At 39.3% G+C, this 27,683-nt stretch overlaps 2 protein-coding genes across 4 annotated transcripts in view; one reads left to right on the top strand and one right to left on the bottom strand.

The window, feature by feature from the left end:
• kank1a (KN motif and ankyrin repeat domains 1a) overlaps positions 1-18,979 on the bottom strand; it is a 50,794-nt gene extending 31,815 nt beyond the window's left edge. The window contains exon 1 of one of the 2 annotated variants that reach the window (XM_015010954.2): positions 18,581-18,979. The gene's annotated coding sequence lies outside the window, so the exon portion shown is untranslated. Of the gene's footprint in view, positions 1-9,497; positions 9,598-18,580 lie in introns of those variants that run through there. The other variant, XM_088008617.1, reaches the window with a different exon arrangement.
• Positions 18,980-21,458: 2,479 nt separating this feature from the next.
• Positions 21,459-26,516, top strand: fbp1a (fructose-1,6-bisphosphatase 1a). 2 transcript variants are annotated; one of them, XM_088008618.1, is made up of 8 exons: positions 21,459-21,719; positions 22,696-22,858; positions 23,249-23,341; positions 24,211-24,351; positions 24,431-24,568; positions 24,642-24,761; positions 25,941-26,150; positions 26,185-26,516. In XM_088008618.1, exons 1-7 carry the CDS (start codon positions 21,550-21,552, stop codon positions 26,130-26,132), a joined length of 1,017 nt encoding a protein of 338 aa, XP_087864744.1. In that variant the 5' UTR covers positions 21,459-21,549; the 3' UTR covers positions 26,133-26,150; positions 26,185-26,516. The 2 variants fall into 2 exon arrangements, with proteins under 2 accessions (XP_087864744.1, XP_014866451.1); XM_015010965.2 differs by having other exon boundaries at positions 21,460-21,719; positions 25,941-26,516.
• The last annotated feature ends 1,167 nt before the right edge of the window (positions 26,517-27,683 follow it).

Raw genomic sequence — 27,683 nt, 5'->3', positions numbered from 1 at the left:
GGAGGCCGGACGGCTAGCTGGAGGCTGAAGGCCGGACGGCTAGCTGAAGGCCGGACGGCTAGCTGGAGGCCGGACGGCTAGCTGGAGGCCGGACGGCTAGCTGGAGGCTGGATATTTTGTTTCAACTGGTCAGCTTCCACTGCCTGGTATTTGTTTACACTGGTGGCAAGTTTTACCCAACGCTGTGAAGAAGCAGCACAAGCTAGCAGCTAGCAGCTAGCAGCAGATTGCAACTGTAACTGTTTACCAAGACGTTAAAGCAGCTAACATTTACAGTCGTTTCCATGCCAGGTAGGAGAGCAGTCCACCGTGTAAAGAATGTTCTTTATCTGGTTCTGTGTTTTATCTGACAGCTGCTCCCCAGAGGATTCACATCACTAGAAGGAATTTGTTTGAAGATTTATGAGCAGGAACACAACAACATCAGAGAATACTTATAAATCACTTTATTTTTACCTTCCTGCAACAAAAGCACAGCTCAACAGCTTTCTTTAAAGAGGCAGTATTTTGTGTTTTCCAGGCACTAAGTGATATTTTATAGCACAACCAAGTAACTGTGTTACTTTCAGTCGTTTTTAAAATGCTGTATACATCAAATATGACTCAAAGGAAATTTGACTTATTAATTTAACGTCTTTAAATTGGATTTCTTGGATATTTTCAGGGTTCTACCTCATGACTTAAATCCTCGATTTTGAACAAAGGACAGAAAACTTTACTCACTTTAAAGAGAAAATCTACTGAATGAGACTCTCCTGAACTGAGATTTAAGATGTTTTCCTCTCTGACAGACATAGCCTCTCTTCTGCTAAAGAACACTGCCCCCTAGAGGAGACAGACTGCTAGGTTCAATGGAAAGGTTCTCAGGAAGAATCAAGCAGTTTTTAATGCATTACTCCTCCGTTCCCCCCTCTTTCTTCTTCCATCTCCCTAAAGAGACACTTTCTCCCAGCTTCCCCCCTGCAGCCTCGTCTTTTCAGCCCCACACTTGACCAAGGACAGGCTGGAGCCGCTTATTTGTTTAGCCCTTGAGTGGAGTCACTAAGGCGTACAGGAGCTACGGGCTGGTGAACACCAACCTCTCACTCTCACCAGGAAACAATGCAAACCGAGCTCAAAAGCATCCCAGCAGTTTGTTTGTTATCCTGAAAATAAATTATTCTGCAGCTAAAACTCGGTTCTGTTGGTTCTTTTGAGGTAAAATTCGCAGCAGAACTGTGGATTGAGCAGAATATCCAACAATACAGAAGGTGAGTATAAAATGAGCTCCTAAACCACATTATGTGTTTATTAGTAATCCTCCTTAATTTACAGCTGCATTAAAGCTAAACAGTATATATCAGATCAGTGCATCCATCCTTCACACCCAAAAATCTACAACAGAGTTTATCAAAAAAAGCTTTAGATGCTCATTGGCTCAGGCTGCAACAAACGATTCTTTTAGGAATCGATTAATCGATTGTTCTGACAATTAATCCAATTTTTAAAATTGCACATTCTACAGATTTCTCACTTAACTACTTTAGCTTTTTATACAATATTATGAATACATTTAAAGATGGAATGATTCATATACTGTCTTTTAAATAAGAAAATAAACATTTTATTTCATATCATTCCTTGAGGGAACCTGAAGAGAAGCTAAAACTAAACCACTTGAGTTTTGGCTGAAACATTTACAGGCAAAGGGTTTTTTTTGTTTGTTGTATATCTTAAAAATGCACATATTTTTTAACAGTTTTGGCCTAATTACTGCTTTGAATAAATTGTTTTTTCCACCAAATGGCCTTTTTTTTGACTATACTCCAGTTAGCGATTAATCAATTACTAAATTAATGATTATTTCAATAACTGACTGGAAAATTAACTTGTGGCTAGAAAACCTTTGCACAAACCTTTTGCTCCACTTCTCACATGTAACATTGTTCAGTTTTCTTTCCTCGATTAATCCGATTAATTGTTTGTTTGGCTAATGAGTCTGTGCTTCATTGATCATCCCGTTTCTGCAGTGTGAAGCTTCCTGGTGTCTTGTCAGGCATTGTGGGAGAAATCCCCCCTCCTTAAGTGCTTCCATGTTTGCTTTTGTGCCAAGCGAGCCCATTCTGCTGACCTTTAACAGGCGGACCAATGAGCTCCGTCTTCCTGTGACAGCGGCAGGACAAAAAACGACAAGCTAATTAAACTGGGCTGCAGGGGGAAAAACAAGTGAAAGCACCTAAAGAGGAAGCTAAAACTTCTTTTGAGGATGTTATCGGCGGCCTACGCAGACTTCCTGCTGGCCGGACAGATAAGTATGTCAGGAATGTTTTGGGAGCCTCTGAACCTCGTCTCAATTGATTAGACTTTTGTTGTCGGTGCTGTTCAGCCCACCCCCCAAACTCTGGTGCTGCTGGTTCATTTCTGCTGGTAATGAGTCGCGGCGTGTTGGATTACCGCCAGGGAGAGGCGAACGTGCGGTGGGAATGGCGGCGGCGAGGTTTCATGAATGCGAAACGACTCGCAGTCCCCGCCGGGAACCATAATGACCAAAATGCACAGAAGACATTGTTCTGTAGCAAGTCGTCACGCAAGCCTGTAACCCAGCAGTCCAATCATGATGTTTGTACCTGCAGGTAAACAAAGTCTTCATGAACTCCAAGACCCCAGAAAACTTTATTCCCCATCACTTATTTATGTTTAAACAAAAAATAAAAATTATACGCCATGTTGACGCTGCTGTAATAAGCAATCAATTAAGCTCAATAATTTCTATTTGTATGATTTATTGTTTTTCTCTACCAAAAACTGGATGATAAAAGTCTTTAGTTTGGTGCTTTTGTCTCAGCTAAACCATTTTTTGGAAGGACAGAGACTTTATAATTCATTTTATTGGTTGTTTTGTTTATTTTATATATTTAAAATGTGAGTTTCAGTGTTAAATGTTCATTGTTTATCCATCTTTGAGAAGGTCTTCTTTCATTATCATGCCTCTACCATTATATTACTTGAAAATGGTTTTAAAAACAACAATATTATCTTTTATCACGATAACTTCTGGGACAGTTTATCATCCAGCTAAATTTGTTATTGCATCCATCAGAGGAACCTGCTGCAGCTTCGTAAATTAACATTCAAGGTGAATTAAGGGAAGTTGTTGTGAAGGCCTGGATGGAAACAAAAGCATAAATCAGATTAAATATTTTTATTTAATCTGAGGACAGGGGCCGCTGTCCGCATCTTGGTCCATATCCAGCAAACACAGGAACACCTGCGACACTCGGAGGCGATTATGAAACGTTTTCCATTGCAGATGTTATCTGTATTACTACAGCGCTTGGCTTCGCTTCGATAAAAATCTCAACTCGTCATTGATTGCTCTCCCACCAGGAAGGAGAGGAAAACTGCAACTAGAAAGCAGCCGCCTCAACCTCAGGTCATCGTTTCACCGTGTCCAGCTGATGTCCAGGTAAACACACAAGCGCCAAGCAGAGTGGAAACAAAAGGGAGAAAGAAAAAGCAAAAGAAATAATAATACAAGTAATGAAACCAGAAATCAACTCTGAACTCTGAAAGTCAAACTGTTTTTTTACAATCTGAAAAATGAGGAGCTGAATATAAATAAATAAAATTATCTTTGATATAATGGGATTGAAAATTAAACTTTTGCCAAACTCAGTTGTCATTTTTCTATAATTATCCAGAATTAAGAAAAAAGCCCTGAATTGTAAAAAACTGAAATGAAAATTTAAACCCAGTTTGATCATTTTAAAACCTTTATTTGTGAAAACACAAAGCTGGGTTTTGGAAAAAAGATCAAATTGGAATATATTGAGCCTAAAAACTGTTTGGTCAAACAGTAAAACCTTTATGAAAACTTCAACGTTTAAATCTTCTAAAACCTCTTCTCGTTCTCATAATCCCGACATGGAGGACAGGTTTGTTTTCTGAGCTGTTTGCGCCTCTGTAATGATCCAGAAATCAACTTTTCCTCAAACGTTTTTTTATTAACTAAAACAGTCAGCTTCTCTCTATCTGCTCCGCATTAAAAGATGATTTCAATGCAATTCAAAATAAATTTGTGTCCATCTGCCGAGCAGCTGACCCCTGGCCGACCCCGGCTCTGCCTCAGCTGGCCTCATTGTTTATCGAGCAGAGGTCGCGACCCTCCCGCCTATAACTGGTGACATCATCGATTCGGCCCGATTCGCAGCTCCAGAGACGCCGATCGAACGTCAGGCCCGGTAATCCGTCTTTCTGGTTCCTCAGCGAGGAAACCAGAATACAACGGATCAGGACGTTCGTCTAGCTTTTAGGGAAAAAAGAGAAAATGGATTCATCTTCCAGTTAATGTCTTCCAAAAAAGAGCAAAAGAAAGGAAGAGCAGAAAGAGCAACCAACTCAGCAAAATAAAGAAAAACAAAAAGCTAAAGAAAGATTGAGAGCAAAGTGAAAGAAAGACAGTGAGCAAAATAAAAGAGCAAAAGAGGAATGGGAAGAATGAGAGCAATGAAAGAAAGGAAGTGAGGAAAAGATAGAAAGCTACAAAGAGCAAAAGAAAGGTAGAGCAAAGGAGCAAAAAAGAAAGTAAAACAACAAAAGGAAAGAGCAAACAGAAAGCTAAAAAGAAGGGAAGAAAGAGTGAGAAAGGAGGAGGCTGTTATCACCCCGGGTTTCTGCAGAACTGCGTCATTTCTTCCTGGTTTCTCTGAGATAACGAGGCGGAAAACTTACAGAGATTATCAGTTTGTTTAGCTGTTGGAAAAACAGAAAACTGATTTTAAACGAGTTCACATGAAAGGCCAAATGGGGTGAATGAAGCTCTCCAATCCTCCATTCACTCCCCATTAATTCAGTTTTCCCTCTCCAGATCCTTTCATTGAACCAAACCACTTGGATTTTATCCAGGAGAGAAACAAGAAAAGAGGAACTCAGGAACGATCTTCAGGAAAGAAAGAAGACAAGCGAGGAAGGGAAGGAGGGAGGACTAATCCCATTAGCTAAATGATTTGTTCCAGTCAGAGAGGGGAGATGAAAAGTGTGCAGGGGAGGAAAGAGGCACAAACCTCCTGAAATAACCCCTTTTGGTCCCGCCGTTCGCTCAAACAGCTCCTCTAGATTTCCACCGAATCTGGAAGTCTAATTGATCTTAACAAACTGGATTCAAAATCCTCAAGTGAAAAAGGAAAATCAACAATTCTGCTTCTTTTTTTGTCACCTATAACTTTACTGGCTTTTAGAGCTGAAACGATTCATCAAATTAATTGTGATTAATCAAATTAGACTTAAAGTGTTGACAAAAGAAAAGTCTAATGCAGATTTCTTTTAGGGCTGGACGATTATTCAGATTAATTGTGATTAAACAATCGTTGAAATAATCCACAACTAATTTAGTAATCGATTAATCGCTAGCTGCAGTGTAAGGACTTAAAGGCCATTTGCTGAAAGGACAAAGAGCAGAAATTAAATCAAAACTGAGCAAAAAATGTTTACATTTTGTATTTATGAAAAAAAAAAACATTCATTGTCTGTAAATAATAATCGACCCAGAATTCCTCAAGTGGCAAATTTAGCTTTAAATTCTGTAAAATAGAAAAGTCTCGTATTTAGCACCTTTTGCTAATCACTGTTAACTGGTCCATCCAAAAATAACCAACAGCTCAGCTCTACACTGTACCAATACGTGAAGCAGAAAGGGAGGAGATTTTCAAATAATCAAGCAAAGGAATGGCATGTTATTGAATTTAGCCAATAAAATATTTCTTTTTATGCAATAAAGAATTTAAATTTCTAAATATCTTTAATATTGAATAAAGTAAGCTCAAGCAATTAAATGCGCCGGTTGTTTTATCTGATTAATGGTAATAATCTATCATTTTATTAATCATTAGATTTCAGTCTAATGCAGGTTTCTCTTTAAATCCAGGAAATAAAATTTGCTGAAGAGAATTTTAAATTCCCAGCCGCCGCTGAGCGGAGGAAGCTGTAATAACCCTGAGACTAACTGACGATTTCCAAAGTGTCGTCCTTTTCATTACGTTGGCCTCGGCTCGCGGGGTCACAGGCTATGGAAACAGTAGCATGCCTTCAAAGCCTTAATGCAGCACATTGTACTGCGCTGCCAGCGGGGGTGTCGTCCCGCTCCACAATGGCTGCAGCATTCCAGTGGAGACACTGCGGCATTATGGCTGCCAGAGCCTCCACTTCCACCAAAACAACAGATTAGCTCCCGCGGCATTCTGGGAACTGCATCATCTTTTTTTTTATAAAATGACTCGGCGGGGAAGAAAAGAAAACTATTTTTACAGTTTTGTCAGAATGATTCATCGGAGAGTTTAGTCAGATAAATTCGGCAGCAGCAACGATCTCGGCTCGTTTTGCTTCACTGCAACGGAGGATCGAAGGAGTCAAACCTGCGACGGAGCCAAAGCCGTTTCAGGGAACTGTGGGTAAACTTAAGCAGTTAATAACTTCTTTCAACCGTTTCATAAGTCGATGCAGTAAATATTTCATTTTATGGCTTTAATAAAAAATTCACAGCATCTTGACGCCTCTGAAAGTAAAACAATTACCCTGCTATAGTTATGAAGTATTTGCCTCCCTTGTGGATTTTTTATTTCTGCTTTTTGACACACTAAAGTGTTTCACAATTTTTTTTATAAAATCAGATAAAAATCATCTGAAAGAACGCAAATATCACACAAAACAAGTTTGACCAATTATTATCTACAGTTTCCATTAATCTAAAACCAAAATGTAATTTTGAGTAGGAAAAAGCAATAAGATAAACTGGAATCTAGAAGAAGCCTTTAGCATCATGTCTAAGCACATCTCTGCTTTCTGAAGTGTTTTTTAAAGCGAACGTCACTAAAACAGAGCCGCCTCCTGCACAGCAGCCGCTGTCCATGAACAAATATTGACTTGAGTGGCGACCCGAGCCGGGCCATTATTTCAGCCTCACCAGACGGACGGGAGCAACCGGCCGAAGCTTTGCTGGCAGATGTCACTGAATATGCAAAAAACCGTTTTAGATAAACGGCTTCGGTCAGACGTCTGCAGAGAAACCAGCTGGTACCAGATTTACCTGTTTTACACTTTATCATCATAATAAAACATTTTTCTGGACAACTGTCCCAGAAATTATTGTGATTACTAACAATATAGTTGTTTTAAGACCATTTTCAAGTTCAGTCTGGTGTTTTGTCCCCTTTTTTTTAGAATAATTTCGTTTACAGACTTTATAATTCATTTTCTTTTTTTTTTTGTTTACTAATTTAGGACATTTAAAAACATCTTCCAGTGTTAAATGTTCATTAGAATTGAAAGTTTATTGAACTTTGAGAGTGTTTTTGTGTTATTATGCTATTATTACTATATATCCTGAAAATGATCCCAAAACAACAATATTATAGTTTTTCACAAAAACTTCTGGGGCATTTTATCATCTAGGAATATTTGTTTTTGTGACGGTCATAGCTGTGACCACCAGGAAAATGTTGATAATTATCAGTAAAAATAAAAAGATGTAAAATAAAACTGACTGACCACCTACAGGTTAAGTCCCTCAGAGCAGGACCGACCTGCGGACAGCGTTACCATGGCGACCCGTCTTTCACATTGTGGAAGCTGAAACCGGAGAGGATGTCGGGGCCATTACGCGTCCGCCACAGCTCCACAGATATGGAAGAAAATAAAAAGGTCTTCCACCAACAAAAAGCTTCAGCCCAGACTGAGATCCCTCCATATTTATCCCACCACCACATTCACCAGGAGTACGTTTTATTTCCCCATCATAACCAGTCTGACGTTGCAGTAGAGCTTTCACCAGAGTCGATCTCTGTGGTAAACAAATCTCTGCTAACCACCAGAGGAAATAAACGCCTGCTGCTGTTCATGCAGCGCTTCCCCAAGGCCGGTCCGAGCCTCTTAGGGGCCCCAAGCAGATTTTTATCTGGGGCCCCCCAATAGCTTAGCTACAGGAGCTGTAGCTAATCTATTATTAATAATCACAAAATAAACATCAAGCCTAAAAACATAAAACTGTAACGGACCAAATGTTCTGTTCTGTCTTTTTTTTTTACTGAATCCTGATACATTAGCGGTGTTGTTTGTTGCTATGGCAACGTAGCACAGCCGACACAAAGAGTAAGAAATAAAGAATCAGTGATGTAGAAGTTTTTTCAGCAATACTTGTCCCAGTGGCGAACTGCACTGAATTAATCCAACCTACATCTCCAGGTTTCATTTTGCTAACAGAACTGCAGCAGCAACGGAAACAATCGTCCGTTTGCCCTCCAGCGTTGGGCGCATTCACCACATTTCCGGACATAAACAATGACATGAAAGCGGTTTTACAGTTTCCTCTTTGCCTTGGTGTTTTCTGGAGGTACCGTGTGTGGCGACGTCAAAACGCCCCGCGTAGCTACAAAATGGCCGCCAGAGGATTTGACTTCAAATCGATTTTGGGACATTTTAAATTGATTCTGAATAATGATAAATGTAAATAAACTTTTTGGTAAACCTCTAACAACTGAACCAGCTCTGGCCTTCAGATGCTTAATTATAAAGAAAGTCACTAAATTTCACTGGGAGTCCGACGTTGTGGCATAAAGATCTGCAGTCGACTCCTGTTGATTCTGTCGTGACCCGTTTGATGTCTTTAACAGATGGCAGCAATCCTTTCCAGAGTTTGTTGTTCCAGAAATCCAGTTAATTACTTCCACTAGGATGTTAAATGTGTGCAGAATGACTTCCTCACTCTGCAGCTCCCACATTAAAGTAAACCAGCACCAGAAAGGGCAAAGCGTAGCTGGTCTAGGTTTGCTGATTTGTTTTTCCACATGCAGACAAACAGGAATACGGGAGAACTGACGGACAAAACCATGGCTTGGTTTGTATTCAGGTTTTAAAGTCCTACAACATTAAAAAGTGGGAAGTTTTAGGGACCAGTAATATCTAAAGTCAACAAATACTTGAGACTCCACCTAAAAACTATTACTACACCCATTTTTTCTTGAAAATGTCAGATGAATTTCAAAATTGTTTTGAGTTTTTTGACAGAAATTAACTTTTGTCCACCTTCTCCTTTTTCTGTCTATAATGGCCCTAATAAGTTGTTGTAAGTTTCTAATTTAATATAAATACCACAACTGCAAAATAGTTTTTTCGACACTAGTGGATTATTGACAAAGTTTTGTGCACATTTGTAATGAAAACGCAGCTGGTGACACTGAAACAAATTCCAGCTTTAACTGCCTTAATATGCAGGGCATGAATACATAACAGATCAGATATATCCTACCACATATTGCATTCAAACACACCTTTACAACTGCATTATTTCAAGCACTTCTACTGCAACTTGATACCTTGTTCAACTCCAACTAGAATCCTGTCAGGTTATGATAAAAAATTATTTATATGCACTCCGTTAAAAACAGAGTACTGATATAACTGGTCTCATTGACGGGCCGTCTAAAGGACATATTTGATAAAAATAGGCTAAAACAATCCAGACTCACCTCCCTCAGGTGTGAAGAGTCTGCGTCTAACTCTGATAAGGCAGTGAGGGACGAGGGATTACCGTGGGGACGCCGGAGCGCTTCCTGACACGAACCTCACAGAAACACGCAGTAACCTGACAATACCAGCGTGCAACAGAGGGAGGCTGTAACATGAGGAGGCGGGTAACTATGGGCCACTGAGCCTTTCTGCGCCGTAAACAGTGCAGACCACAGATGACACAACTCCAATATGATTGCATTAATGAGCTTTTCATGGATAAAAAGGGAAAAAAATAATTAAAAGTTGTAATTTAAAAAGGTAACTAAGCACCAAATACATTTTTTTCCACAGATAAACTCTCAACTAGGGCTGTTGTAAACGAATATTTTAGTAATCGAGTAATCTATCGATTATTCTTACGATTAATCGAGTAATCGGATAAAAAAAATTATAAAATGAAATATTGGTAAATCTGGCATAATACCGGTGTTACTATCAGATATCAATATCAGTCCAATTTTTCATATTTGAGCATCCCTAACAGTTGCTTTTTGTAGTTTAGAAAACTAACCTGTAACAATAATAGCTCACTTTCTAAGTTAACCAGAAGAAAAGTTATAGAAAAATCTGAAATTATATTGAATTTAATAACAAAGAGGCAGGCTCACAAATATGCTTATAAAAATGTCTACAATCCAGCTTTTAGTTTATGTATTCATCTTCAGTGAGTTTAATAGATTAATTAAACTCACCTTGCCACCTAACCTGTCACGCTTTGGGTTTGAAAATACGGGAAATGCCGCCTGGAGTGGGAGGAGAGGGCGAATGAACGAACGTAAGATGGGGTGGAAGGGAGGAAATAGACCAGCGGACTGACGAACCGTTAGACCGGGGGACGAACACGGGGGGAAGCAATACGGGATATTTACAACACCTTCACTGGTCACACTCAGAAACTCATCTACCAGCCATGTACGATGCGCTCCGCCACCCGTTTCTTCAGACCGGGATATGAAATTTATTGTGCGGTTCGTCGGTAAAGCTACATTCACACGGTAAGCATCAGCTACTCAGCCGCCCGCCCTGTTCAGGCTATCCGCTCACCTCAGCGCTCTTCCCGCCGTTCGCTTTCAACCAGCAGCCCTGGAGGAGAAATGCTGCCGTACTCCAGGCATTCCCCCAGTCATTTTAAGGATGCTTATTGGTTCCCCAAAAACGATAAAAAGTCGGGCATTATCATCAATCAATAAAATCCCCACGGGCCAATCTTGAAGATTGGACTTTATGCCGCTGAGACTTAGCTTTTGTCAACAACTCAGAGGCGGAAGTGAGAGCTCCGCGCAACGCAAATGAAGTCCCGGCCGGAACACGGTGCGCTAACTAATAAAACATAAATTAACGAAGCTTCGAGGCAGGTAAATTTTCCTCGAGGAATTTTAGTAATCGAGGTACTCGAATCATTCGAGGAATCGTTTCAGCCCTACTCTCAACTGGTCTTTAAGGTTGGTAACTTTGCGTTTCTGTTTAACTCTGCAATATCTGGCCAACAACCGTCTCAGTGCTGCCCTCTGTAGGTTAAACAGTTGCTACTGCAGATGAATTTTCTTATTGGTTACAAAGTTACAGCTTGGTGAACGTCAAAGCCCTGCGTTTGGGGAGCTGATTGGTGCTTCTCACCAATAACAGAAAAAAGTTGGTGGACTGCGGTTGGTTTGGGGAGGTCTGAACAGATAATCAAACTCTGATGCGGATCAATAAAGTGAACTCTGAAGTCCTGACTCGGTTGAAATGAACTCTGGCGCGGTTTCGATGCATATGAGAACCATAAGCAGACAAGAGACCGCTCCAAAAGCAGGAAGAGGACTACAACGCAAGGCATTCTGGGTAAATAAAACCAAACACATAAATCTAGCCCTAGCAGCAAAAACAACCTGTGTTTTTTTTTAACCAAAGAGAAAAGAGAAATCCTACAACCGCTAAAATCTGACTCTACTCCATTTTTGTTTTTGAGAAGAAGAAAGTTGTGCTCAGAGTCTTCAGAGAGTTTATGTCGTTTCCTTCACTTGTTCTTGAAGCAGCGCCCCCACAGGTGAGGAGGGGAACAGGTAACTTAAAGATTTTGGCTCATTTAACAGTTCAGTGTGAAAGCGAACCACACCAGTTGAAAATGTAACAAATGTTTAAACTTTGGTGCCCAAGCGAACCCAATCTACTGGACTATCAAGTGTGAAAACTCCCAAAGCTGTTTGGTTTGAAAGTGACACAGACTTTGTGTTTACGGAGCTCTACAGGACACCAAGTTACAACTTTATGCCCCATAAATCACCAACAATCATCACACTCAGTAATCCTACCAAGGTGTGCTGCAATTTACACCTCACAAAGCAAACAGTGTGGAAAACAACTGGCACACCTTGAGAAGATTTTATGAGTTACATGTGGTTGAAGGTTTAAAACTTTGGAAGAAGATTCTAGAAATTTACCTGAATAAGCAAAAGCTGGGGGTCTGCAGCTGGTTAGCAGTCCTAAAACAGGCTGCAGAGTTTGGCCTGAAAGATGCCAAGCCGTTCTCTGCAATGCCTAAACTTGACAAGCAAAGTCTGTGCATGCCTGCATACCTGGAGGATTATCACTATCATATCAGCACCGAGTTCACTGGCCTCGTTCTGTCTGACCTGCAGGAAACAAGCTGGATTTCTGTTTAGAAACAGTTACATTTCAGACAGCATGCCTGAAACTCACAGCCATATTTGTGAGGGAATCATGACAAATGAGATGTTTCCATAAACTAACACACCGTGCATACCAGCTGCTGTTTAGAAAAGAGACGAGGGGAATGTTTAGCTGGTCCTTATCGGTTTGTTTCGTCCATAACTTTGTGGTATTTTCTGGTTAACACATGTGCAGCACATGCCTGAACCTCCAGAGGCATTTATTAAAGGTTTCTGTGGCCTTTAATCAACGGTAGATGAACAGGAACAAGGCCAAAGAGCCATGTGGCGCCCCAAAACCAAATGGCTCTGATGCCCAGTCAGTCCCTCCAGTTTTCACAATTCTGTATGGAAATTCACACAGAAACAGATTCCTGCATTTTTTGTGAACAACTGTGCGTTTACTGAAATTTGTTCAAAACTACAGTCAGAAACTGTATTTACCTTCATACATAAGCGCAAATACTGTAGCACCAAAAGATAAGTCATTTGGGTTTTTGTTTTGAATATTTTTGTTTTCTTTTGGTACCTCCCTTAAGTAATTATGCTTGTAATTTGTAACAGTCAAACCTTAGACTTGGGAAAGTCCAAGGTCTCAGTTGGAAATCTGTGTAAAGTAGATAATTGAGCACCTTTCAGCTCCCTGTTTGACCACAGTTTTTTCTTCCACTCCTCCCATTCAATTGGAAATGTCAAAACAATCCGTCCCAGCAAGCCTCATCCAGCATCAAGCCGTCTTTCCAGTGGGTAATTACCTTCACTCCAACCAGGGGCGTGCACAGACATTTTTGGGGCAGGTGCTCAAGTAAAAAAATAAGGGCGCCATTTTTTTGACTGCACCTCCAACACAATTTTATAATGACTACCAATTTGCACACACGCAAAAAAGAAGAGAAAAGAAACTTTGTCCTTGTTGTCTTTCATTGGAAGAGATTGTCCGAACAAAATGCACAATGTCATTCACTTGAAGCCTGGATTTATCGTATCGTTTATTATTTATCGTGATAAATTTATTGTGACAGGCCTAAATAACAAAATATTGTGATAAAACTTTAAGTCCATACTGTCCACTCCTACTTTCCAACATCTGCTGATTGCAAAAGACGACACCAATATGCATTAGCGAACAAAAACATTAAAAATCTCAAAACAAGTATGACCTTTTCTGCATTTTATGAAATTCTTAGGATTAACAAAAATAAATAAAAATATTATAAATTGATGAAAAGTAGAACAGTAAATCAAACCAGCCTTTAACTGCAAAAAGAGAACTCATGCTACACATTGTTAAAAAAATTTAGATCTCAGAAAGGCACTTTTTTTTCTCCATAGGACAAAGGGCAGATACTCTACCAACACTTTGTCTATTTCTGCATTTCCTTGACTCCAATGTAAGTGAAAGGATAACATTTGCTACAGTCACTTTCATAGTTGGTCTAATAAATGAATAAAAAATTGCCAAGATCAATGATCCTCCAAAGAAGTTGGGAATTCAAATTTCAGTGAACCGTGATAATCGTCCTTATTATGGAGGGAAAAGAAGAATGCACAAACACTAAGAGGAAGAATTACTGAAAGAAAAGAGATTAACATACCAGGAAACAAAACATCTTTGTGGAACACACTTCAAGGTTTAAGCGGGGTTAATCCGAGCCGCTGAGAGCGATTCCCTCGACTCATTCATGTTCACCGCAACAGTTTTCCTCCTCACGCAAACTGCAGCACTCAGGAATGAATCAGACAACAATAAATACCTTATGAATTATTTAAATTTGTTAAAAGTTATACATTTATATGCTTCATGAATTACATTAAATCATCAACTTCCCCCATCAAACTCAGTGGGCGGGCTTAGGGCCGACCCTGACGTCTGATTGGCTGCTTCAAACAGCAAATCAAGACAATTTCTTCCAAGTTTTCTAGGTATCTGAGGTTGATATTTTCACTGGAAGTGTGGAAATAACTTCCATAAATTGTTGTAATTTAATTGCTACAAACTCCAGGTGATAAACTCTAGCCTCTATTTCTCCATTTCTCTTTAATAACATGGAGGAAGCTGCCACAGACGACAGGCTCAATGTTAACGCCACCCACTAGCTAACTAGCTAACGCTGACTAACTCTCTCTGGCGAAATTATTAGCAATATTTCAGACCAAACTACAGATATAAAGGTTGGAATTGCTCACCTGAAAAATTTTTTTTTAAATTATTTCCACACTTCCAGTGAAAATATCAACTTCCCTGTCATAGCTAGCTTAGAAGAAGTTGTCCTAACTTGTTGTTTGGAAGCAACCAATCAGACATTAGGGTCTCTATAAAAGCAGCCAATCAGATGTAAAGGTCTCTTTGGAAGCAGCCAGTCAGACATCAGGGTCAAAATTAATTTTACATTTAAAGAAAATTATTTCCACTTTCAATAAATTAAAGAAACATTTAGATAATTTTTCAACAAGTTATTATAATTTGCCACTCGTCACGTGTTTTTTGTGGTCTTAGTGAATTATTCTAAACTTAAAATGCAAATCAGTTGCAAACAATCACCAATCAAGTAAAACAAAACAAAGAAAAGCAATTTTGTAAAGAGAACCAACAGCATTTTACAACCCAAACAAAGGACTAAACATAGCTTATGTGCCCAGTTGCTGATTGGTTGCAATCATGTCTGATCGCAGCTTCAGCTTAAGCAGTCTGCATGAAGTTTGTAATAAAGGACAAATCCACTTAAGAGATTCTTCTAATTCATACGTTGTGCTGGTGTGATTCTGTTAAGCTTCTAAGTCCAGAAAAAAAAACTGACTCAAGAGATTTTGTAAACAGTTCAGCCAGAGCTTTGATCGCCCAGTAATGACTTCCTTTCAAATTAGCAATCAGTGTGGTGCCGCGCTGGCAGCTGTCCCAGGTTACTGGAAATCTCTTAGGAGGATTCCCACAGGCTTGACTTCTCTTTTTTGTTGTTGAATCCAGCAAGTTCTCCATTTTAAATCTGCTTTGTGCATACTCTGATATCTGAGGTTCTTCACAGTTCAAGCCAAGAGGCTACTTAATGCCGTTTCCTACTTGACGCTGCTCCAAACAGCAACATTTCACATTTGTGGGCTAACTTCTATCACGATCATGTAATAACAAGGCAGTCCTCGTGGTTTTCATCCCACACTTTCAAACCAAAGCAGCTGCAACAACTCCCTTCACCTCCAGTCAAACCAGCAAGTGTGCTTCCAGTGGGGAGGAACACAAGGTTGCAAGAAACACATGCTTAAGCTGCAAGAAATGGCAAAAATAGAATTTTCAGCACAAAAATATGCAACAAGAGCAAAAATATAGCAGAGGTATGCGCAGATGTTCAACCAAACCTGGGATTGCAAAGCAAACCCAGAGACTAAAATTAAAGCAATTCAACAGAGAGGATTCTTTAAAAACTCTAAAACAAGCAAGAAAAGCAAAGCAACTGTGTGGAGGGAAGTCATTTAGTCTAAACCAGAAACCGGAGGAATGGGAGACTAATCACAGGGAGGCGATGGGAGGAGGGGGAGACTCGGCTTTGAAGTCGTGGACAGGAGGGTCGTCTCACCGAAGTGAGAAAAGAGAGGCGGCCATATGTGGGCTGGAGAGGTCGCCTCAAAACGCCGCCAAGCCTGATGCAAACACCGACGCCAGGCTCAACCGAAGCGCAACATTTGACGCTAAACTAGTTCCACTACAGCAGTGCTTCTCAATTCCAGTCCTCAGGCCCCCTGCTCTGCATGTTTTAGATGTGCCTCTACTCCAGAACAGCTGATTCAAATGATTGCATGACCTTCAAGTACTGCAGAGGCCTGTTAATCACCAAAATATTGAATCCAGGTGTGTGGCAGAAGGGAAACATCTGAAACATGCAGGGCAGGGGGGCGTGAGGACCGGAATTGAGGAACACTGCACTACAGACACAATGAATGCTAAAAATAAAAAATGTGAAGCATCTCTCACAAACTTCAAAATCCAACTATGATTTGATAAACTAAAGCAGGGTGTGAAGCTCAGTTTCATCAACATCATGAATGTTACCAAAAGGCCGGTTGTTTCCAAAAGTAGTGATAAAAACCACTAAACTGATAAATCATTCATAAATAGTCGTCTCTGCATTCGGTAAGTTCTTGTTAAAATTAAATAACATCTAACATCTTTTAACACTGATGAGTCCCTCCAGGATTTCGATTGTTTTGGGGATTTTATTGCATTCAAAATCAATGATTTTGTGTCGCTAACTTAGAAATATTTGCAATTTTGAGAGTTTATTATGAGACAGAAACCTGTGAAAAGATTGAGCCATTACAGGAAAAACAATTTATCCGTCATCATTGGTGGCCATGCTAACTCGCCTTAGCATTCACAACAGGCTAGGCTAGCTGCAGCAAAGCAGAAAGCAAGGAGGTGATTGACAGCGCTAAGACCCGCCTCCTGGCTCTGATTGGTCGTTTCTGGAAGACGACAGAGAAGCTCGATTTTCTGTCTCGCATCATCCTGTCACATCACAAAAAACATGTTTATAAGAGTTACACACTGCAGCTTAAAGTATAACAATTAATACTCATAAAATTAAGATTTTGTTTCCCAAATTTGACTGCAGATCAGTTTAACAAAAGAACAGAAGTGGATGATGGAAACAAACAAAATGTCAGCTCAGTAACCAAAGCCACTTTTAAGTTGAAAGAATGCTTTTAGCCTCAGAGATTTTAAAAGCTCTGCTGGAAATCTGTGCTTCTTATTCTCTGGTGTAGAGAATTGAGTTCAGGTAGATGCCAAAAGCGGCACATTGAAAGCCGCAGCATTCCTTTAGTCCGCTTTCACAATGCTCATATTCTCCCCCGCTCCCATATCAATTCAGAGGATCATCCCTGAAGAAGAAAAGTGGGAAAGCTCCTGAGCTGGAGAGGAGATGAGGAGCCCTTTGGTTGACCCCAGTGGTCCAGCAGAACAATGGAGACCACCATCAAGGTCTGCGTCACAACCGCTGTCAGAGAGACGGAGCAGTTCGCTGGAGAGATACGAGCAGCAGCAGCTTCCTTTACAGCCATGTGCAACATTTTAAAGTCGATGACAGTCGCCTTCAGCGCCCCATAAAGGAGCTTTTGTACGAGGGTCAATCACTGCACTGTATTAAAGAATGTGAGGAGGAGGCAGAGAAAATGAGAGCGCTGAAAGAAAAGACACTTTGGCATTCTTTGGGATTCAGGTGAAAACTGATTGTGGTTTTCAAGACATTAGGATTAAAATTACAACATTAAATTCAGCGGCGGTAGAGAACCCACAAATTACATGAAATAAGTAAGAGTGGCACTACTTTAACATATTTTTACTCAAGTAAAAGTAAAAAGTAGCCATCAAAGAAATTACTCAAGAGTAAAAAAGTATTTGGTAAAAAAATCTACTCAAGTACTGATCAGTTATTTAATATTTAAAAATTACATCATCACCACACAGACCAAAATATAGTTCAGAGGAAATTTTGGTATTTTAAAACACCAAAATGAAAGTAATTCATATAAGTAACAAAAAATAAATAAATAAAAGTAATTTTTTCCAATTCAGCTTCTTTCAATAAAAAACTAACAAAACTGCAGGTGTGTGTGTCTGGTGAATTTGTTTAAAACATGTTTGTTTTTTAGTCTCTGGGTAGAAAATCCAGAAGTTTTACTCAAACAAGAGCAGAAATACTTCCTAATAAAATTACTGAAGTAAAAGTAAAAAGCATAGTAGAAAAAGTCTTAAGAATATTTTTTTCAAAAAAGTAACTCAAGTAAATGTAAAAGTAGATGCAACTAGTTACTACCAACCTGATTACATTAGAGAAGCTCTGTGTGTTTATGAGCAGAGAATCAATAAGCCAGAGATAAAAATGACCAGAAATGCATCAAAACTGCAAGAAATTTATGCCAACTTTCATTTGTTGTGATCTTTATAACATAGTTAAAATGAAGAGAAAAAATAGGTCATAATCGGTTTTAGTTGGTTAGACGGAAAATCGGTACCAGAAAAGAACCCGATCGGTGCATCGCTGGAGAGAAAATCCAAAAACTTGTCTCTCCAAGGAGTAAAGACAAGTTTCCTGCCTTTGCAGCTCAAAGTCCGGCCCATTGAGCCGTACCTGGAAAACATTTGCATGGCACCCGCAGGATAGTTTGTTCAATCAGCAACAAACACCATATGACTTTAAACATAATCCTGCTTAACCCGCAGCAGCGCTTCATGAGATTGTCTGCTCTGCTCGCTGCACGACCGCTTTGACCAGAAACTGAACTTTAAAGTAATTAAACCAAATTACCAAATTAAACCGCAGACTAAAACACGATAACACTGCCTTAAATTTTAAAAATTAACATGCATTCCCCAAAATAAATCGCCTTCAACTCACCAGACGCCAAGTGTCTCCCAGGCTGCTCTTCTTCTTCGGATTGAATTCAACTCCTTGCTAACTCCTCCAGCCGTTTTTAAACTCCAGCTCCTCAACGGGTGGAACAATAAATTCCCACAAACCCGAACTAAAGTTAAAGTTTGTCCCGGTGGGTCTGGATCCCGTCTGCAGCAGAACCAGCAGCTTCTTTGTACTGTCCGCTCCGGTTGGTGGGTCGGTCGGCTCAGAAGCGAGGTGAGCCACGCTCATGCGCAGTAGCTGCTCGGCTGAGTACGATGGGCGTAATGAAGGTCAGTCAGTCAGTAACGCAGGTGTAGCTTACCTGTCGACAGCATGGCCTACTTTTACGGCATGAAGTAATGAAGAGCTTAACTGGACTATTTACTATCCCCCCGGTTTAACTGCTAAATAACTCCGCGAGAACCAAGTGATGCGTTTCTTTCGATAACTTGTCATGTTTAAGCTAACATAACTCCTGTGCAAGATATTGTTGTTTAACAGACAGTGTAATACATTTTGTGAAACAAAAACACAACTAAATTAAACAAACTAAAGAAAATTACTTTTCAGTACTTTCGATTACCTGGCAACAAGGCCACCGTATGATACGTTTCTCCTCCGCAATATAATGTAGTTCCCAGAACGTTAAACTTATTTCCAAATTCGAACGGATCATTTTTGGCGGATTGATATCAGTGTTTATATATTTTTATGACCGGGACTAAATTCCCTCCTGAAACTAATTTTATAGTTTATTTCCCCCTATCATCCCATAAAAATAAATAAAAACATCCCATTCAAGTAAATGTTGCCTAGGTTCACATACATAAAACATTACATGCTGATTATATTAGAGATAAATTCTGAATCCAGTCTACTAAAGCCTCAAATTAAGCAGATGGTTTAAACTGAAGTAAACTGGATGTTGGGCGCCATCTTGTGTAAGTTTTATTTCACCTCCGTTTGACGAAGGTAAAACTTGAAAACACAATGACTTGAACAACTTGTTATAATTAGCATTTATCCTTTCCCCAACATTTTAAGATTTTATTTTGTACTAACCTCAAAAACCACATCGTGTTATGAATTTAAGTTTTTTTTGTTGTTTTGTTTTTTTTGGCACTGGTAGGGAGAGAAATAACATTTACAGAAAAGTCTGGGTTGATTGGGATGCATGGGTTTTCTTTCCCTAAAACTGTCACAAAAACACTGCATTTTGAATGTTCTAATGTTGGATTTTAAAATCTGTTTGATTACGTGTCAAACTTACGGCCCGGGGGCCAAATCCGGCCCGCCATGTCTTTCTACTTGGCCCTATAGTCTGGTAAAGGCCTACTGAGTAAAGTTATCTTTGTTTATTGTTTTACGCTTTTAATTTGGTAACTTTCTTGCTAAGGTAGCATGGTAATGGAATACAGTTCTGTCTGCGAAGGTTAACTGCAATAAACAGAAAAAAGGACAAGAAGCAACTCAATATCAGCTTCAGCCAATAAGAGAACAAGGTGAGTAGCTGGGATTGAAGTTTATTTGAGTAACTTGAAATGCTGATTGCTTGTATTAATGGAAAAAATGTATATAATAGATACATAATAACAACAGATGGTGAAAACTTGTTGTTCTTGTCAAGCTTTTGTGTTGATGAAAATGATAATTTATTATGGCTTTAATAAATCATAATTCAACCATCACTTGGCCTTCTCAAAATTGACTGGATGCTGCAATCTGTGTAATACCAATTTACATCAGTGTGAAAATATGATCAATATTTTTTAGCTTTAAGAAATTTTCATTGAATGTAGAGACAATTATTTAATAATATTTTAACAGTGTGTCAATGGGTAGTTTTGTCACATTCTGTCACATGAAAATGAGTTTGACATCCCTGATTTAAATGATATTACTGATACTTTTACTGCTATTCTTTGGTGAAATCCCATGCAATTATTCAATGAAAAAGCTGAAAAACTGCTGATATGTGCAGTTTAAATATCTGTATTTATTGACTCTTTATCATTTTTAGCCAAATTTATCAGGAGCCATTGTGGAAAGTCTGAAGAACCTTGCAGTTGGCATTTATCGTATTGGTTATCATTTATTGTATAAACTCTAGCAAAAAAAAAAAAAAAAAAAAAAGAATTTTGATTTATTAAATAAATTGGGATTGTTTTACTATTTCTTTCAACCCTAACCCTACCCATTCAAAATAATTTTTCCCCAACTCAGTTTCTTCCAGTATAAAACTTAGAAAACTTTAACAAAAAAACTGCAGGTGTGCGTCTGCTTCTGGTGAAAAAAATCCAGAAATTTTACTCTAGTAAGAGTAGAGATACTTCATAATAAAATTACTCAGATAAAAGTAAAAAGTACAGCGTAATAAAATATTTTTAACAGAGTTACACAAATAAATGTAACTAGTTAATGCCCAACTTTGGCCACAGATGAAGATGGATTTTTCTGTACCATTAAGTTGTTTCTCCCAGTAGCACATTTAGGAGGGTACACTAGGATGATTGACAGCGATAAAACCCTCCTCCTGGCTTTGATTGGTTGCTTTAGATGGCAATAGTAGCACAGGGTGGAGGTGGGGAAGCTCGACCTTTTCACAGATTATCTGTCTCGAGTTATACTGACAATTTTAACAGAAAAAAGGAAAAGAAACAAAAAAAATCAAGTTTTGTATGAATTTCATTCTGTAGCTTTAGTTCTCTTGCAAAAGACTCTTGCAGCCAAACTTGTGCAGCCTCTTTTGTTCCAGTCACACTCCTCTGCTGATAGTTTATCAGTTTGTGACTTACAGAAAGTTTTGCACAATGCGGATCAGTGTTCCCACCGGGCCACACCTCTCACGCAGCCCCGGATTGGCCCCGCATCTCTCACTCCCTCCGCCGGGTTCCGCCTCGCAGCGCATTTAAGTCCTGCAGCGTTTCCTCCAACTTCTGCTCCCGGACCACAGGAGGACCGCTGCCACCATGTCTGACCGGGGAACCTTCGACACCAACGTGGTCACCATGACCCGCTTCGTGATGGAGGAGGGCAGGAAGGCGAAGGGCACCGGGGAGCTGACCACGCTGCTCAACTCCCTGGGCACGGCAGTGAAGGCCATCTCCAGCGCGGTGCGCAAAGCTGGGATCGCCCATCTGTGAGTTCACCGAGTCAAAGACGCAGTTTTATCTGTAAAAACTACCGCACATTTTGCGCTTTGTGCAGCTGTTTTGTCCGCTTTTGATTGCTGCATTCACGTCCACGTTGACGCACTGGCTGAGCAGGAGATTCAGGTTGTTTTTGCACCAATCAGGAAGCGCATACCTCCAATCATTCACGGCTCATTTTCACTCCAATCTGCCTTTTTCAAGACCCTAAATCGATGCATTTCCATCTATTTTCCTTAGTAATGATCTAGAAATGAAACAACGAACCTCCTGCTCTGTTGCAAGTTCAGTTTTATTTTTGAAAATGGGACGTCTGGAGGTGGGCGGAGTACACAAAAAATGCCAGTTACTACCAAAGTCTGTATTAATGAACATTTACATGTAAGAGTAATGCAAGTTTATTTATAAAGCACTTTAAAACAACAATGTTGGCCAAAGTGTTGTACACTAAAACAAATAAAACAAACATAAAAACAAACCCATCAAGTAAAACATTAAAATCAACATCTCAAACTAAGTCTAAAGTCAAAGAAAAGATTTAAAAAGAGGAAGTGAACTTTTTAAAGTTAAATTATGTTTAATAAATCTAAAATTAGACAGTTTAAATTTCATTTTCATAATTTGTATCACTTGTTTAAAACAACAAGAGATCATCCCTAAATATTTGAATTCTTCTGTTTTTAGTTTGTTTTTTTGACACAAGACGACATCATCTGTGTACATCTGGCAGGTTAGCTTTGCTGGAAAATATTCCAGTAAATCATTAATGAATAAGCCAAAACGCAAAGGTCCCAACAGCAAACCTTGTGGCACACCATGATTATTTTTTATGTTTTAATCTAACACACTGAAATCTATGACTGTATTCAGTTTTGTTTGTTTGTCAGTCATAATTGCAGCAAAGCATGTGAAGTAACCATTTCCTCCTGCTCTGCTCACTGTTTCTGTTCTCTTTGTCTTTATCAGTTATGGGATTGCAGGTAACACCAACGTGACGGGTGACCAGGTGAAGAAGCTGGACATCCTGTCCAATGACCTGGTCATCAACATGCTCAAGTCGTCTTTCACGTCCTGCGTTCTGGTGTCCGAAGAGAATGAAGAGGCCATCATCGTGGATCCTGAACAACGGGTAAGAATTGATGTAAAATAAAACATAATAACACAAACTAACTGTTGTTTAATACAGAAAAGCAGCAAACATTTCTACTTCTCCTGCAATATTTTAGTTAAATCGTTGATTTGCATGATGGTGTGGTTGGTAACACTACTTTAGAAAATGTGCAAACACAAAACAAAAGCAATAAAATGCTTCTTAGCTTTGGTTTTGAAATCTCAGTAAACATTATTGTGAACATTGATGCTCAATGACAGTCGGCTTATATCATGACGTAATATTTCCCAGAAGCCCTTGGAGGCTTATATTTATTCTTTAAATTTGAAGAAACTGTTTGAGATGTGGTGTGTAAAAAATCATCCTGCAGAAAATGATTAATTTTATGTCTTTTCTTGTTCTTTTCAGGGAAAATATGTGGTTTGTTTTGATCCTCTGGACGGCTCCTCAAACATCGACTGCCTCGTCTCCATTGGAACTATATTCGGCATTTACAGAAAGGTTACAGCAAAACGTTAAACTCTTGCATTCATGCACTTTTTTTCAGAAAAAGATCAACTGAAGACAAACTTTCATTTGATTAGTCTAAATTATGAGCTAAGCTTAAAATAAATTACTATATAAGCAAGAATTGAAATTAACATACTTGTTTTGTAACCTTAAAGGTGACATGTTATGTTTCCTTGAGCGGTCTATACAAAACATATTCATTACATTTGTGACACAATCATTCTTGGATAATGAGATTTTAGTCTGCTCAGTTCTGAATAACTTGTTAAAGGGCCTCTTGTGACTTTAAATACAAATAATCTCAACATTTTACAGTCGCACATGAAAATGGCTGCAAACAGATGAGAAATTATACAACTGTACATCTTTGAACAGCAGATGTGGAGCCTCCTGGAAAACCAACAGCATGCAGCAAGTAGTTTCTGGACAGAAAGTCAACAACAAAATATTATACAGCACATGTAGCAGTAAAACCAGCTGACCAAATGTGAGAGATGACTGGATGACTGGAAGTCTGCTGGGGTTGCTAGGTAACGGGCGGAACTGTGCTGGGGTTGCTAGGTAATGGGCGGAACTGTGCTGGGGTTGCTAGGTAATGGGCGGAACTGTGCTGGGGTTGCTAGGTAACGGGCGGAACTGTGCTGGGGTTGCTAGGTAACTCATTTTCCAGACAACAAAAAAAACATTAACTTATTGTCAAGTTACTTTTTAAACATTTGGGCTCTTTTTAGAAACGGTTGGAAGCACAAAAACGTGCAACATGTGAATTTTTCACAGCAGGTCCCCTTTAAGTATAAGCAACAAAAAATGTATAATATTAATAATTAAAATTTAAGTTACTGAAACAATGTGATTCCCAGACCACAGATGACGAGCCGTCTGAGAAGGATGCTCTGCAGCCGGGCAGGAACCTGGTGGCGGCGGGCTACGCGCTGTACGGCAGCGCCACCATGATCGTTCTCTCCACCGGACAGGGAGTCAACTGCTTCATGCTCGACCCAGTCGGTACTCCTTTAGGGTCTCTCATTTAGATCAACTGTTTATAATAACTGATGGTCGTCTTCACGTTTTGCTCAACAGGCCATCGGTGAATTCATCCTAGTCGAGCATGACGTGAAAATCAAGAAACGGGGGAAGATTTACAGTCTGAATGAAGGCTATGCTAAGTATTTCGATCCGGCTGTCACAGAGTACCTGCAGAGGAAGAAGTTCCCTGAGGTAAAATGAAGGTTTTTTTAGGAAATATTGGTATTTTCCTCATGTGACCCATGAACACTTCATGTCCTTGTAGGACGGCAGTGAGCCGTACGGCGCGCGCTACATCGGATCGATGGTGGCCGACGTCCACCGGACGCTGATGTACGGAGGAATCTTTTTATACCCAGGAAATGTGAAAAGCCCCAAAGGAAAGGTGAGATCCAGCTTTAAACCCAGAGATCTGCACCTAATGAAAAGAGTTACAACTCTTTTAAAGAGGACGAAAAGCCTTAGAATGATTTCTTTGTTATTGTAGCAGCTGAGGATTTCTTTAACTCGAGTCCTCATCTTGCCTTGCTTCTCTGAGGTTCAGTTGATTTATATGTTCCAATCATTTGATATTGTTGCCAGCAGGGTCCCATGATATGGACTTTGTTTTGGTTGTAGATACCCAGAATGCCCTGCACTGCAGGCCACTTCCTGCCTTTGGAGTGGTCTCCGGTCTGCTTATATGCATTCGAACAACAACCCAGACCTGGGTTTGTAGGCAACAACAATTAGTTTTTGCACAATTTGTCTCGACTCTGACTGGACCAGCATGTCAAGCAGTTCTGTCACAACGTTGTTTCTCCACTCTGCACATCCTTCTTCATTTTTAAAATGCCGAACGGAGTCTGCAGCGAGGGCGGAGGAACTTTAACATTTCTGCTTTAAGCTAGAGGTTGTACCCATTCTTTAACCTGGAAATACGATTACTTCACTTAAAGCCAGCACTTTTCATCATTATTAATAAATTATTAGTTTTGTCTTATTTGATGTTTACTCAGGTATTTTCATGGACAGGAGACTAAAAACACTTGGTAAGATTTTGTTTTTGCAGTGTAAATAAATCCTGATGCTGATTTAATGGATGTTACAATATTAGATATAAAATAATCTCTTTCTTGCTACATCAATGAAATAAAAGTCTTAGTGTGAATTTTCAGATTGAAAGAATGAAAACAATCCAGATATTTGCACCAGCTTAAACTAGTGCAAATATCTTAGTTCACTTGAAATATGACACAACTAAAGTACAAGTAGCTATTAAATAAAAACTTGTTTTAAGTCAATAATTACTTAATATTTATGAAAATGTTCTAGTTATAAGTGAAATAATCTGCCAGTGGAACAAATACTTTTTCATCAATATTAAGGAATTTGTAACTTAAAACAAACTTCTATTCATTGCAGAAAAGTTCAGTCAGGCTTTTCTTATTTCAGGTGTGATAATAGAAACACTCAGATTTGTTTTTGCAGTGTCGACATGTTTACCATTTCCAGAGAGTCAGTATTGAATAGGAAGTGTTGATCGCTCATTGATCAGGAAGCTAAACTTTCCGTTTGCTCGAAGCTGCGGCTGCTGTATGAGGGAAACCCGATGGCGTTCATCATGGAGCAGGCGGGCGGCATGGCGTCCACCGGCTTCCAGAACATCCTGGACATCCAACCTGAAGGCATCCATCAGCGCGCCCCGGTGGCCATGGGCTCCCCCGACGACGTCCAGGAGTTCATCGCCATCTGCAGAAAACATGCGGCGAAGTGAGGCGGGCGGCGAAGTGAGGCGGGCGGCGAAGTGAGGCGGGCGGCGAAGTGAGGCGGGTGGCGCCGAGTCACTGCACGCACAGACACCTGTGGTGTCTTTCTGTGACCAAAAAGATTTGGGAGATTTTCTCTGTAAAAACGGGTTTTGATGAGTAAAGCTCACGATGTTTGAGATGTTCATAAGCTTCAGGAAAATAAACTGAAATGACCTGAAATGAAGACTTTACCCTTCAGTTTACAAATAGCTGCCTTAATCAGCAGAAATATGCATTTAAATATGCAAATGACCAAATATAACATATTAACCAAAAGTGATGATTTCATCTTGTGAAATAACAAATGTTTGGAAAAAAATATTTTAAATAAACCAAAGTGATTCTATGAAGATGTAATCAGTGTCGTCATTTTGCAGATTCAAGTTTTCAGTTTCATGATCGGGGCGTCCAAAATAACAAACCACTTCGGGATTCATAGATGAACTGACACAATTATCACTGTCAGAAATACGAAGACCTCATTTCTCCTGAAACAAACACGTTTCTGCATCATGCGTTTGTTTTCTCAGTAAATGTTTCCGCTTCCTGTGAGACGCTCATGAAGTGAAGAGCGAGATAAAGTTTACAAAAGGCAGCTAGCAGAGCAAATAATCTAGAAAGTTTACACAAGTCTGGGAGTGAATGATGTGCAAACAATGGAGCAAGACAAAGAAAAAAGAGGTTATGACATACAGCAAAACCAAATATCTGCTCCAGTTTCTAGTGCAACCTGAAATTAGATAAAACTAACTTAGAAATAACTTTTCAGGAGCTTTTCCAAAATAAACAATTTCTTAATGTCAGGGGAAAAGTACCAGATCCACTGGAAGATAATTTCACCAACAAGGGAAAAAGTTTTCTATAATCTGGCTTATTTTATTTCAAGTATATTAAGACATTCTTGTACTTTTCTTTATATTGAAAAATGAGCATCAGATGAATGCAATAAACAAAATGTCAAGTATAAACACTTAGCTAAACTATGCAATCATAAAATGAGTTCAGTTTCAAAATAAAACAGGAAGTGAAGAAATCATTGAGCATAAAACTGCAATAAATATGGGGAAGTTACACCATCAAAAATTATCAGCAATAATTTGGGTTATTTATCAAAAAGAGAAAATATGGGTGTTTATTTCTCAAAGTCATATTTTGTGAAAATATGACACTGAAAAAAAAACTTTTTCTCTTATGTTAATTTGGCTAAATAACCCAAATTATTGCTGCCAGTTTTTGACTAACTTTACACAATAAAGGGGTAAAAACAACAAAACCCAAACATCACATAAAGATTTATTTCTGAAATAAATAAAAGTGGATAAAATGATGCATGAAGGTAAAATGATACTTTATCCTGCAGGAGGTGTCGACCTTTACGCCAAAAGGCTCCAGATGACCTTTAGCTGAAAGGTCAGATGGAGATCTTCAAGCTCTGTGACCTTTAAGCTGAAAGGAGCCGCAGTTTCTGCTCCTTCATGGACCAGAGAAAACCAGAGAAAATGTCAGTTTGATGATAA

Source organism: Poecilia mexicana, unplaced genomic scaffold (assembly GCF_051168715.1).
Source record: "Poecilia mexicana isolate PSO_F unplaced genomic scaffold, ASM5116871v1 scaffold_9, whole genome shotgun sequence".
NCBI classification, from domain to species: domain Eukaryota; kingdom Metazoa; phylum Chordata; class Actinopteri; order Cyprinodontiformes; family Poeciliidae; genus Poecilia; species Poecilia mexicana.
This window is presented reverse-complemented; position numbering and strand designations above follow the sequence as displayed.